We start from the raw sequence: 14,310 nt of genomic DNA, 5'->3' as shown, positions 1-14,310 counted from the left end.
AATATAAGTTTGAGTCCATTTAGTTATATTTAATATATTACATTTAGTAAAGGGAACATATTGTTTTAGAAGCTGTGTTTTATAGAATTTATTGATTGAATCCTCTATTTTGTTTGATAAATTAGATCTTGATTACATTGTTCACATCTGTTCGTGCTAGAAATTAACTTCAAGCTGGTTGTGTTACTTTTTTTTTTTTTTTTTTTTTTTTTGATCTTAGATTGAATTCAAAGTATTATTTTATAGTATTTTAAATTAATTTATCATTTAATAAAATAAAGATCAATAACTTTTACAAATACTTAGTCCAAATATTATTTGCCCCAATGTTGAGAAGAAAATGTGAAAGAATAGAAAGGATAGGAGGAGATAGGGTGGGAGGAGAGCCAAAATCATTTATTTGGCAAGAAATAAAATGAGAGGAAAAAGAAAGATTGATGGAAGAGCAATTCCTCCAAATCTTCAAAAATGAATCCTTCCAAAAAAGTGAAGGATTCAATAATAAGACAAATCTTTTTATTGAAAATTACATATACATCAAATATAGATAATATAATAAATAATTTAAAAAATTTACTTATAAATTTTAAATATATTCTTGTCTCTTCTCTCTTAACACCAAATAACATCAATAAAAATAACAATTCATTCCATCCACCAATCTTCTTCCTTCTGTTTAAACTCTCCACCATTCTAACATTTTTTTCCTTCTTGCCAAACATAGTGTTAGGCATGACAGTCCTTCAAAGCAGCACAAAAGAAAGATAAAATAGAAAAGTAACTTTATAAAGATGAGAAAAGAAAAAGATATAATAAAGTCTGAAGCTTGGGTGTTTGGCATTAAATGAGTCCACGTGGAACATTGTCCACCTTTTACTTTAGAATCTCACAAAAAGTTCTGAGCTTCATGTACAAGCCATCTTGGCTGGACTCCTCATCACTCTCAACACTCCTCTCTCTCTCTCTCTCCCTCTGTCTGCGTTCGTACTTGTTGTGAGTTTTGTTTTTCTTCAAAGAAGAGAGAGTGAATAATTCTAAGTAAAACGGTTTCTTTCTTTCTTTCTTTCTTTCTTCTGTGTTCTATTTAAACGACAAGCCGATTGTGGGTCTCCACACTCCACACTCCACAGCTAATTCTTTTCTCCTAATGGGGTATTTCTAAATTTTTAATATTCTTCTCTTGTTTTTGTTTATCAATAGTAGTTTTATTATTTGTTTTGTGATACTATCCTTCTGTTTACTCTTTCTGAAAAAAAAAATAACTTTCTTGTTTGGATAATGATTCTGTTTCCTTTTTTAAGGTCTTATACAAGAATTAATTTGTACTACTGACAATTCAATTCTATATTATTATTATTATTATTATTATTATTTTTTAATTTTTTTATTCTGAAGATCATGAATCTTTTATATTATGTGTGCATGGTTTGATGTTATTATATTGATTTATTTATTTTGTTTAATTAATTATTACTTTTAGTTGAAAAAGTATTGTGTGTTAAATTATTGGCATAAAAGAAAGCTTTTTAAGTGTACTTAAAGTGTAATTGACTTGACTTTTATATATAAATAAATGCATATCCTTTTAATTTCAACATGTGATTTTCATGTTCTTTCAAGACTTATAGGATCATCAAGTAGACAAGACAATAGCGTTTATATGTTTCATAAAGCTAATGTTAGATACTTGATCTAAGTGAAAATTTCTGAACATCTAGTTACTATACTTTCCATAAGGGACAAGGAAAAATACACAGTAGGCTCAAACATTGGGAATATATACTCTTTGTAATCAGTACTATTTTGATCATTTAAGCTACGATTGAAAAAGAGCTGACTGAACTCAGTATACAGATATATTAAGAAAAAAAAACTCAGTGCAGATGAATGTGTGATAGGAAAAGTTTAAGGAAAGAGTGTGGGTTGGGGTCTGGAACTAGGCAGGATTATGAACTTTTTATAATGAATGCTGTTAAGATTATTGGCTTCTCTCTTTCATTTATGTTATCAATTCAATTTCAGTTAATTAAGCTGCTCGTTTAGTGTAGTTTCACTTAAAGGAAGGGTAGCTTCAATGGTTAGGCATGTGGTTCAAGTCTTTTCTGAGGACTTGTTATAGTTTAGGTTTGAGGTTTGAGTCCCTTTTCAGTACTTATATAGTAATTGCTATAGTTCCTTGGTCCCCAAATATCATAGGGTTTGAGGTTTGAGTCCCTTTTCGGTACTTATATAGTAATTGCTATAGGCATTAGGATTCGTAATTTCGAAATGTACTTGTTACCGGAGGCTGACAGAATTAAGTGTTATAGGTCATGAGGTCTTACTTGTGCTACACTTTTAACTGTAACTAAGACATCTCACTTTAAATGAATTGCAATGAAATCTCTAAATCATCTTGTCACCACAGTGATTGTTGATCCACTTTGTTTGTACTCATTCATACTTGATATTTTGTCAACATGAAATGACATGCTAATCTGGTAATTTTGGCCATAGCAGGATTGCTCATTTAAGAGTTTATTGAACGAAAAATGAATGTAGACAATGAGAACATAGAACCTGTGACTGAATTAGGACTTGGTCTGGGTTATTCCAATCAGTGCATACAGGGAATATTGAACAATGATTCAGGTGCAGGTGCAAATGCAGGTTCAGGATTAAACGTAACATTTGTGGCCAACAACCCATTGTCTGAGCTAGTTTGGTCTCCACGCAAAGGTTCGACTCTAAAATCTGCTGATTCCACCTTTGCACAAACAAAATGCTCACTTTTCTGGGTTGCAGGTCCAAGTAATGTGGCTCTTTTACCACCGAGCATCATAGGCGGGAATGCTACTACTACTACACAGAAAAGTTTACACAGAGAGAACTTCCCTATATTGAATACATTACTTCAAATGAAGAGTGGAGGTTCCAGTGAATATACTCGGACAAAATCTCCTGTAAGCGATGGAGGTGTCATGCCCGTATATGAGCCAAGTGACCAGTATAAGATAGGTGAGAATAGTTGTTGAGGTACATTGACTTGAAGTATAGATTGGTGAATGTGTACAAGATCACTTCTTTGTGTTGTGTGCTATCTTTTTGAGTTAATGTTTAAGTTACTGTTCAAGTATCTTGTGTTCTGAAGAACTTATTTGTGGCTGGAATGCAGAGAGAATGAAGACATCTAGAGTGAATGATCAAATAGAGGAGTGTAAAGAGAATAAAGGGGACGACATTTCCAGTCACGTCGAATCCCAAATAGCAAAAATTACTGAGATTAGAGATAGCTATTTTGCAAACTCTCCAGGTGAATGTTACAATTTATATGGATCTAGAAAAGTCATGCAGTTTTCATTGGATTGAGGTGCAGTGTTTATGTTTGTCTCATTACCATAGTGCGTATTTTCTATATCCAATGAAGACTACTAAGCCATATGTAATTTTAAAGCCTCGATCTGTATATGTTTTTTTCTTACAACATGATGTTTACATGGTGATTTAATTTTGTTTCCAGATCAGGCTAGCATAAAAATTACTGAAGTTTTGTCAGTAAAAGGAGATCAGCCTAAACCTGATGAGGCACAAATCGAAGCATCATCAGGCAAAAACATTGACAGCAATTGCATGATGCAAATAGCACACTGTGTGAATAAGACTAAGGCTGTTGGTGATCAGCTTGCTGATCAGGTTTTCCGAGGCAGTATAAGATGCCTTGAGAAAATGGAGTCGACTTCTGAGAATGATTTGCAGAATATCAAAACTGAATATGCTTGTGGTGGTGCGACCACAGATAAGATTGTAGCATTTGAATTGTCCCATGGAGTTGAAGGAAGTTCTCAGCAGAAGAATGAGGTAATAGTCACTGCAAACGAGACTTTTCCGGATCAAAATTCTCCAACAAAAAGAGTGCACGTGAATAAGAGGAAGGGAAAGGAAAAAGCTTTTTCTGATGGGGATTTCAATGAAATTACTTCTAAAGATGAAGAGGATGGCAACCATGAGAGTGTTGAAAGTTGTAATAGTGCTGGATTATTTCCAACTGGTAAGAGAAAAAGAACCTTTGAAGAAGATTTGGTTGTTGGGGATAAAGGATTCAAGAAACAAGTTCATTGTGCACAGGGTGTGACATCGTTTACCAGACAAGATAGTTCATTCATGAATTGGATATCAAACATGATGAAGGGCTTCTCAAAATCAGTACAGAACGAGGCGCCTTTTCCTCTTAGTGTTACACCTCATAATGATAAACTTGAAAGTCCTAATAAAAAACTCACCACCCTCAACAAGAACAAAGATTCGGCATCCAAATGTATTGGCTTCCATTCAATCTTTCAGTCCTTGTATTATTCAAAGGCTGGGGTTCAAGAACATAGAATGCAGAATGTCGAGTATCAAGTTGGAGAAAGATCTAAGGAATTTGAATCATCAAGTAAAATGTGTGATGTTAATGCAACACCCATAGCCTGTCACAGAGAGAATAGTAACATAAGCAGACCATTTCATCTCATGAGCAGACGGTTCAATGAATCCACATCTGTAAATGAGGACTCAGCAATGCAGCCTATGATGCTATTGGATAAAGTTGCAGGTAGTCAAGAAAAAGACAATACAAACTCTGAAGATAACAATAGTAAATGGCACTTGTCGTTTAGTAAAGAGAAAGAGAAAACAAGCTCGAATTCCTCTCTCGATAGACAAAACACAATCAGTGCTGAAAAAGTTATTTCTGCAGAGCAGCTGCCATCTACAGCAAAAACTTCTTCTAAGTTTTGTCATAGAAATGATCCTCTAGGAAGCTCCTGGGTAACTCGGTTTGCTCCAAAAACCCTGAGTTCCTCGCCGAACATGGATCATCTCAACTGGAATGCTGGTGTAAGTCCTAAGCACTCCACCGAATGCCTAAAGCTTTTGGAGATTAAGGATCAGTCCTCAGAAGATTTACAGCTGGTCTCGGGTAAAGAATTGGAGAATAGTGCTAATAAGGTTGAAAGTTTTGATGATCAAAATTCGATGTACAGCTTAAATCCTATCTTACCTTCAACTAAATTGAAACTTTCGGGTGCAATGGCTTCTGTGTTTGCAAGAAGATTGGATGCTCTTAAGCACATTAATCTGTCAAGAGAAACGAGTAATTCTGCTCGTGCCAGCGTGAAATGTTTATTCTGTGGCTTAAACGACCATCATTTACAAGATTGTTCAGATATCACTGAAATCGAGCTTGAGGAACTCTCAAGGAATGTGAATACATATGGTGGGATAGAAGAATCCTCTTGTTTGTGCATAAGATGTTTCCAACGTAATCATTGGGCTGTTGCATGCCCAAACACATCCTCAACAAAATGTCTACCAGCAGAATCTAATGCTTCTTTTGGCGAATTACAGCTTGATATCGTAAACAAAGAAAACTTGACCTTCAAAACTTGTAAAGACACCCAATTTGAAGGTGATGTTGAGAAACAGTTATCTAAGAAACATATTGCTACAAGCTCTGGGGGTGACTTGTTGAATGAAAAACAGATAATTCCTTTCTCATGTCAGCTGAACTCAGATGTGCCGAAAGGACTCTTTGATGCTGTAAGAAGACTTCGTTTGTCCCGTACTAATATCTTGAAGTAAGTAACTATTTAAACTGACATATTTACAGTACTAACTATATTACAACATTTACAATACTTGCATACTATTTCTTTTACTATCTTGATGGTACGCATACTGATTAATTATGTTTTGCTATTGAATGAGATAAAGAAATGGAACTGAAACAGGAAAGCTTGAGTTCAGACAAGTAGATGAGTTGTGGAAGTTTTGACCAACTAAAGATATTTCCGTATATTTATTTTCTATTTTGCTTAATGATTCATATGGTTCTTAGAAATGGAATATATCCACTGATCAGTAGAGTTTTTTTAGGAAATATTTACTTACCATCAAATTCCAATAACCAGTTTGTTTGGGTGGAGTTTTATCATTGATATGTACTTTCTTTACAAAAACTAAGCGGCTAGAAATGAATGGAGTTATCTAAGGGAAAACAACAATGGTTTTAGCATCTAAAAGTCATTGTTACTCCACTGTTCTTTACTTGTATTCTTGACATTTTGTTATTTTAATATATAGGTGGATGAATTCACATAGCTCACTCTCACCTGTTGGTGGATTTTTTTTGCGTCTGAGGCTTGGGAAGTGGGAGGAGGGACTAGTGGGAACTGGCTACCATGTCGCTTGCATAGTTGGTATAACACCTTGAATTACAGCATGCTTTTCTATCTTTTATCGAGAAACTCTTAAATGATCAAGCAGTGTGCTATTAACTGTACCAACACATTTAACTGAAGCCTTGACTTCAAAGAAGCTTTTCCTTGTCAAAATATGCAGGCACAGAAATAGAGAACAAACCGCAAGACCAAGAAAGTTCTGTTCTTGTGGATGTGGGAGGATTTAGATGCCTGGTTGAGAGTCAATACGTCTCCAACCATGATTTTCTTGAGGTAAACATAATCTAACTAGGTCACTCACTTCTCAAGTCAAGTGTTCATCCATGGATTTTATAATTCCATTTGACAATAGGGAATGTGGATCACAATTTTTTGACCAGATTGCTCACAAATAGATTTTCCTAGGAAGGATTTTAAAAGAATTTCATAATTGTAACGTCTCCTCTTACAATGAAGGATTATGATCACTACCATAGAATTTTGCAAGATTTTTGACGTTCCATGTTTTTGACATCTTAGTTACCCATAATACAAATAGAAGTAAGTTAGAATTTTATTTTCTGTATTATGTTTAATTGGACAATGGTAACCATAAAGAGATTCCTAAGACAAATCAACAAGTCTAAAGAAGAGAACCTTACAAACAAACACAATTGTAAAGGAATGGAACCTCGTTTATATTTTAGCTACACTACTATCTTCTTTTGAAAAAATAATAATACAAAGCCCTTAATTTTAGTAGGTGAAAATGCTAAATTATTGTACATATGAGGTGGTTTCAAAGTTGACAAAACAAAAGCATCTTGCTATGTTTAATGCAAATTGTTAGAATATTAGTTGTATATTAGTTGTAGAAATTAGAGTAAATTGTATTTAGTAGTTTTCTATTTTGTCTCCTAGCATTGTATATAAATACATACTATTGTATGTAATACAATATACAATTCAATCATCATGTTTTACATGGTATCAGAGTTGGTTGTGAGATCAGGAATTCAAAATTCCAAATTAGGGTTTATCTCAAATTTCGGTTTTCAATTAGGGTTCATTACAAATTTGGGTTTTTCAATTAGGGTTCTTTTTCGAAAACCATATTTAGGGGGATCTTTTGTTCTCACTACCCACTCAGAAGGATTGCCCAGCTGCCGATTTGCCAAACCCCAAAGTCCGGTCCCCGGATTCCTCGTGCGTGGCTCACGCGCCGCTCGTTTCTTCCGCCACCTACCGTTGGGGTGTGGAGGCGCAAGTGACAGAGGTTTCGATGACGATTCATCTCCGGTTCGTTTTTTTTTTTTTTGCTCCCCTTAAGCCTACTTGCATCTGTCTCAGGTTGTAGTTTGGTATTTCTCCCTACTTCGTATTTGGGCGTTCTTTACTTATTTTTCGTTACTCGATTCTACCTCGTCTCTTTCAATATTTGTTTATGAGATTATGGCAGAGATATAACTAGATTCAAAACCACTAGTTGTTTCCGATGTGGTTCCCGTGATGTCTAAAATCACGAACCATAAATTGATTGGTTCACTTTTTGGAATGGAGTAAGACAATTTGACTATATCTAAGGAGTATTGACAAAGATGATCACTTAACTGATGATTCTCCAAATAAAAAGACAATTTAAAGAAAGTGTGGCTACATGAGGATGCTCGCTTGTTTCTTCAAATTCGAAATTCTATTGACAATGAGGTAACTAGTTTGATTAATCATTGTGAATTGATTAAAGAACTAATGGATTACTTGGAGTTTTTATATTCTGGTAAAGACAACATATCGTGCATATATGATGTTTGCAAAGCCTTTTATCGCGCAAATAAACAAGATCAGTCTCTTATGACTTATTTTATGGCATTTAAAAAAACATATGTGGAGCTTAATGTGTTATTGACATTTAGTCTGATGTGAAGGTTCAACAGCGCCAATGAAAGCAAATGGTTATTATGAGTTTTCTTGCAAGATTCTCATCTGAATTTGACTCTGCAAAGTTAGAAATTCTCTCTGGTTCTGATGTCTCCTCTTTACAAGATGTGTTTACTTGTGTTCTTCGCACAAAAACTACTTTTTTAGCTCTTCTTTATAGTGCCTTGGTGAGTCGTAACAATTTTCCACTAGGAAAAACTCTACTCCAAGTGGATACAAAGGAAGTAATTCACAAGGACCTGATTATCGACCAACAGATTCTGGAGCATCATGTGCAACTATTGTAAGAAACCAAGCTACACCAAGTTTGAGTGTAGAAAGTTAAAGTTCAAAAATCGACAAAAACACTCTGCTAATATTGCAAGCATTAGTGATGCATCTCACCAATCGATCTTTATTTCTACTGATGAATTTGCCAAGTTCTCAAGGTATTAGGAATCACTTTAAGTCTTCTTCTCCTTCTGTCACTGCGATAGCTGATACAGGTAACTCTGATGTATGTCTTCTTTCCACATCTTAAAAATGAGTTATTGATTTTGGTGTTACAAATCATTTGACAGGTAATTCCAGTCTCTTTTCCACATTTCAGTCTACTTCTACTGGTACTTTAGCTAATGGATCACCATCTCATATTCTTGGATCTAGCATTGTTGCTCCCACACCTTTGCTCACTTTGTCATCAATCTTATATTTACCTAATTTGTCCTTTAATTTGCCTAATGTTAGTCAACTCACTCGTAATCTAAACTATTCAATGTCATTTTTTCGCGGTCATTATTTGTTTCAGAATCTTATGACGAAGAAGATTATTGATAAAGAACATGAATCTGGCGGTCTGTATGTTCTTGATCCATTTCCACCAGCCTCTATTACTTATCCGTGTGTTGCTTCTGCTTTTAAGGCTCATTGTCGTTTGGGGCATCCATCCATTCCTCTACTTAAGAAATTTTATCCCCAATATAGTAAGGTGTTTTCATTAGATTGTGAGTCATGTCATTTTGCCCAACATCATCGTGTTAGTTTGAGTCATCGAGTCAATAAACGTGCTAGTTTTCCTTTTGAGTTAATTCATACTGATGATTGGGATCCTTCTCCTATTTTGTCTCAACTTGGATTCAGACATTTTGTTACTTTTGTGGATGATTATTCTCGTGTAACTTGGTTATATTTAATGAAAAATTGTTTTGAGTTGTTTTTTATATTGTGCTTTTTGTGCTGAGATTCAAAATCAATTTAATGTGTCTGTTCGTACTTTGCAAAGTGATAATGCCAAAGAGTTTACATCTGCTCAATTTCAATCTTACATGACCTCTAATGGCATGCTTCATGAAACTTCTTGGTTTGATACTGCACCTCAAAATAGTGTTGTAGAACATAAAAACAGACATCTTGAAATTGCACGTGCCCTCTTATTTCAAATGAAAGTTCCTAATTTTTTTTGAGTCGATGCAGTTTCCACAACATACTTTCTTCTTAATCGCATGTCATTCTCAATACTTAATGGTGAGATCTCATTTAATTTTTTTTTCCTGGTAAATCATTGTTTCCAATTGCTCCTCAGGTATTTTGCAGTGTTTGTTTTGCTCGCAATGTCCGTTCACATGCCACCAAATTAGACTCTAAGGCATTAAAGTGTATCTTTCTTGATTATTCTCATCTTCAGAAAGGGTATAGGTGTTATTCTCCTGATCTCAAAAAATATCTTCTTTCTATTAATGTTATTTTTGTGAAAAATACACCTTATTTCTCATCTTCACCTACTCCTACTCGTCAGGGAAAAATGATAATTTGATGGTACATTCGGACACATCTTCAGCGTTGGATATATGTTCTAACGAGTCTCTTGTTCCTTCACCTGCCTCAATCATAGTCAATGCCTACACCTTCACCACCTCCATCACTTCCTAGGCCTCCTATAGTGTACACCAGGCATCCACCTCCTCCACCTCCCGTTTCATGTCCTGCACTTGCATCCTCGTCATTAAATCTAGAACTCAAAGATAATCTTCTCATTGTATTACGTAAAGGTAAACGCCAATGTACATATCTTATTTTTTCTTTTGTTTCTTATAATTATTTCTCCTCTTCTTCTTGCTCTTTTATTGCTTCCCTTGATTCTATCATTATTCGTAAAATTGTTCGTGAAGCAATGTCTCATCTTGGTTGGCTTGCTGCAATGATAGAAGAGATAAATGGCTTAGTTTCAAATGGTACTTGAGACTTGGCGCTAATTTACATTCAGGAAAACAGGCCATAGGGTGCAATGGGCATTGTTAAATTCAATCAAGATAGAACAATTACTCGCTTAAAGACACGTCTTGTTGCTAAGGGTTATGCTCAAACCTATGGAGTGGACTACTGTGATACTTTTTCTCCTGTTGCTAAACTCATATCTATTCGATTGTTCATTTCCATGGCAGCTACTCATCATTGGTCGTTGCATTAACTTGATATTAAAAATGTTTTTCTTCATGGATATCTTGAGGAACAAGTGTACATGGAGCAACCTCGTGGGTTTGTTGCTCGGGGGAAGTTAGGGCGAGTTTGTCATCTTCGCAAATCTTATATGGATTGAAACAAAGTTCTCATACTTGGTTTGGTAAATTTAGTCAGTTTATTAAGAAATTTAGTTTGTTGAAAAGTAAGTCAAATCACTTTGCGTTCTTTAAAAGATGGTATCATTTTGTTAGTGGTGTATGTTGGTGACATCGTTATTACTGGAAATGATACTGAATGCATATCATCCTTTAAGTCTTTCATTCATACCAAGTTTTACACGAAGGATTTAGGGGTGCTCAAGTATTTCTTGGGTATTGAAGTTACTCGGAGTAAACAAGGTATTTTTCTATCTCAAAGGCAATATGTATTTGATTTGTTAACTGAGGCAGGAAAATCGGGAGCAAAATCTTATAATGCTCCAATGAATCCAGTTGTGCATCATACACATGATGGGGAACCATTTGAAGATCGTAAGAAAAATTACAGATTGCTTGGAAAGTTGAATTATCTAACTGTAACTCGTCTAGATATTGCATTCCCAGTTAGTGTCTTTAGTCAGTTTATGTCTTCTCGAACAATTCATCATTGGGCAGCATTAGAGCAAATTTTATGTTACTTGAAAGGAGCACTAGGACTAGGTATAGTTTACAAGGATCATGGACATACATAGATTGATTGTTTCTATGATGTAGCTTGAGCAGGCTCCAAGGTAAATAGACGATCCACTTCAAGATATTGTGTATTTGTCAGGGCAATCTGATCTCTTGGAAGAGTAAGAAATAAATGTTGTGTATAAATCCTGTGTTTAATCGAAATATAGAGCTATGGCACAGTCTGTGTGAGGTAATATGGATTTATCAGCTCTTGACTGAATTCGAGTTTAAGACTTCTATTCTAGCAAAATTGTAGTGTGATAATCAAGTTACTCTTCATATTGTCTCAAATCTCGTGTTCCACGAGCGAACTAATCACATTGAGATTGATTGTTATATTGTTCGTGAGAAAATTCAACAAGGTCTGATCTCCACAGGATATGTGAAGATCGGAGAACAATTAGAAGATTTTACAACAGCTTTGAATGGGCAGTGGGTTGATTATCTTTGTAACAAGTTAGGCATGATTAGCATTTATATTCTAACTTGAGAGGGAGTGTTATAATATTAACTATATATTAGTTATTAAATTATATTTAATAGTTTTCTATATGTATTTAGTAATTTCCTATTTAATGTTCTAGTTTTATTATTAATGTATACTATTTTATGAAATACATTATACAATCCAATCATCATACTTTACACAGAGATAAACTTTTCTGTTCTATCTCCACCCCCATGAATACATAGTGAAACTGTCCTGATAGGGAAAATTCACATGATTGCTTGTCTATGTGAGTTGATATTATTTATTTCAAATATTTTTTAGAGTAATTTGTGACATAAATATTTAAATTTAATTTTCGGTTGCAGATAAATACTTAAGTTTAATTTTATACGGCAACAATACTTAAGTTACAATTTTAGAATATTTGTAAGCATTTGACTGTTAAGTGTCAAATAAATTACCACGTGACAATCGTTGATTGATTCAGGTTATTTTATTTTTCATTTAAAAATTAATTTAAATATAATAATTAGAAAATGACACTTAGATAATAACTTGACACTTAATTGTCAGATACATATGAAAGTTCTAAAAATATAATTTAGGTGTTATCATTGTCAAAAGTTAAATTTAGTATTTATTTGCAATCAAAAGTTAAACTTAAGTATTTAAGCAATTATTTTATTTTTCATGCCTCGGATATGACTCTTGTACTTATGGGACTTTGATGGCCTCATGTCGACATAGCTGAATCGTGTCAAGCCCCATAGGCTTTCTTCTAAAGCTTGTTTGGAGCCAATTACCTATTTAGTAAATAGGTTGAATCTACTATTCTAAATGTTTATGACTTCCGTAGCAAGTATTAAACAGTCAAAACGACCAAATATGTTACTCATTTTATTATTATTATTACTTTTGATGGTACTCATTTTATTATTATTATTACTTTTGTGATCGATAGTTATGTTTTTGGCTCCCATTGTCTGCCAATATTGCAGGATGAGCTTATGGCATGGTGGTCAACTATTCGAAGAAATGGCAGCAAAATTCCTTCGGAGGAAGATTTGCAAACAAAGGTAAAGAAAAGAAGCATGTTAGGCTTCTAAAATAAAAGAGAAAAAAAATACAGAATAGTTTGAATTATAAATAGAGTGATTAATTAAACATAAGCGTGTTAGGCTGATTGGTACAAACTGTACATAAGTTCTTAATATTTTCTCAGCTTATACTTGGGATCAAATTTTTTGTGTAACACTAAGCATGTGATTGCATTTTGATGAAAATTCTTTGGTACTATTTAGGAAGTTGGAGACCCTCCAACTTCAATCACAAGGTTAGTTTATTTTTCTTATTTCAGATATTCAAATATGGTATTCTTTGTAAATGGAATATGAGTTATTAGGTATCTAAAACGAATATATTTTTTTCTTTATAAAAATATTATTTATTTTTGTCTATTGAGTTTTAGCTAAATACTATACCATCATAATTATTCCAGCTACAATGATTATTAAAGTAGAACTTAATAGCGTGGTGATTCATCGTATCGCTTCACTAATTCATTATGTATAATATAAATTATTGTTGTTTATTGTTCTTTGTTGGCATTTTTAGTAAATCAACTTCCAAATTATTTTTGTTTATTGCTGGATTTTTTTGTTGATTGTTCAGTGTTGGGATTTTTTTTTTTTCTAGTTTGAATAGGAATTAAGACTTCATTGGAACAAGAAAAAACCAGAACTCAAATAGAGCAAATATTTGACACAAGCTGCTGTCTGCAATAACCTTTCTTTAGCCAGCCTATGTGCATCTAAATTTTGTTGTTGTATCACCTCTTTAAAGCCCATTCTGATACAAAATAACAGCCCTTGCCTAATAGCTTCAGCTTCTGCCACCATCGATCGGTTCGGTTCGATAGCCGCATCAACCTGGGATAGTTGCCTTGACCAATGTATCTCTGTCAATAAGTTCAACAATAATTCCCACCCCTCTACATGCACATGGACAAAGTTAGCATAAAGAAGGCCATACCCTGTACCATTCTGCAATTGCTTCCACTCAAGGCTTTTTCTTTTTTTGGGCAAAGGATCAAAGCATTAGTTGTAGTCTCTATATGGGAACCACAAACAGGGCAAGACAGATCAGTATTAATATTAATCCCTCTCTTAGAAAGATTAGCCTTCATTGGGGTGAAGTTGCCAGAAAATATTCCACCACTTTGACTCTCCCTCTGAATTAGTAGCTAGGCCAAGTAATAATAAGGGTGAACTGATTGATATTGTTCACATAAATTAATAGTAACTAAAGTTATTAATTGTAGCAAATACTAAATCTTAATTTTATCTAATATGATTATGGTTGAGAAAAAGATCAATAACATTAGACTTCACAAGCTTTCCAAGAAAATAATAGAAATGTGGTAAAAAAAAATTAGCTTAAAAATTTGTTATTTAAGAACAAAATAAATAACAGTAAATGAATATTATATATTTATATATATAAAAAAAAAAAAAAAAGAATTATAAAGCGGTCACATAACACTAGAATCTCTCTAAATAATATTATTGGTTATCTCTTTAATTCTTTTATT

The 14,310-nt window shown here is 33.8% G+C and overlaps 1 protein-coding gene across 8 annotated transcripts; it reads left to right on the top strand.

The window, feature by feature from the left end:
* The first annotated feature begins 629 nt into the window (after nt 1-629).
* Nucleotides 630-13,177, top strand: LOC115723040 (uncharacterized). Of its 8 annotated transcripts, none has more exons than XM_030652439.2 (8): nt 630-1,152; nt 2,500-2,718; nt 2,785-2,997; nt 3,155-3,292; nt 3,500-5,597; nt 6,103-6,218; nt 6,361-6,473; nt 12,719-13,177. In XM_030652439.2, the coding sequence occupies exons 2-8, from the start codon at nt 2,532-2,534 to the stop codon at nt 12,824-12,826; spliced, it is 2,973 nt and encodes a 990-aa protein (XP_030508299.2). In that variant the 5' UTR covers nt 630-1,152; nt 2,500-2,531; the 3' UTR covers nt 12,827-13,177. The 8 variants fall into 8 exon arrangements, 7 of the variants coding, with proteins under 7 accessions (XP_030508299.2, XP_030508300.2, XP_060960445.1 ...); XR_004012896.2 differs by having other exon boundaries at nt 708-1,152; nt 6,338-6,473; nt 12,719-12,806; XM_030652440.2 differs by having other exon boundaries at nt 712-1,152; nt 2,497-2,718.
* Nucleotides 13,178-14,310: the final 1,133 nt, after the last annotated feature.

Source organism: Cannabis sativa, chromosome 9 (genome assembly GCF_029168945.1).
Source record: "Cannabis sativa cultivar Pink pepper isolate KNU-18-1 chromosome 9, ASM2916894v1, whole genome shotgun sequence".
In the NCBI taxonomy this organism is placed as follows: domain Eukaryota; kingdom Viridiplantae; phylum Streptophyta; class Magnoliopsida; order Rosales; family Cannabaceae; genus Cannabis; species Cannabis sativa.
This window is presented reverse-complemented; position numbering and strand designations above follow the sequence as displayed.

Bases quoted from the DNA above. Each gene is read 5' to 3' on its own strand.
- LOC115723040 (XM_030652439.2), top strand. From the start codon at position 2,532: ATGAATGTAGACAATGAGAACATAGAACCTGTGACTGAATTAGGACTT. The intron at 3,293-3,499 runs GTGAATGTTACA...TTTTGTTTCCAG, and splicing joins CTATTTTGCAAACTCTCCAG to ATCAGGCTAGCATAAAAATT. The intron at 6,219-6,360 runs GTATAACACCTT...CAAAATATGCAG, and splicing joins CCATGTCGCTTGCATAGTTG to GCACAGAAATAGAGAACAAA.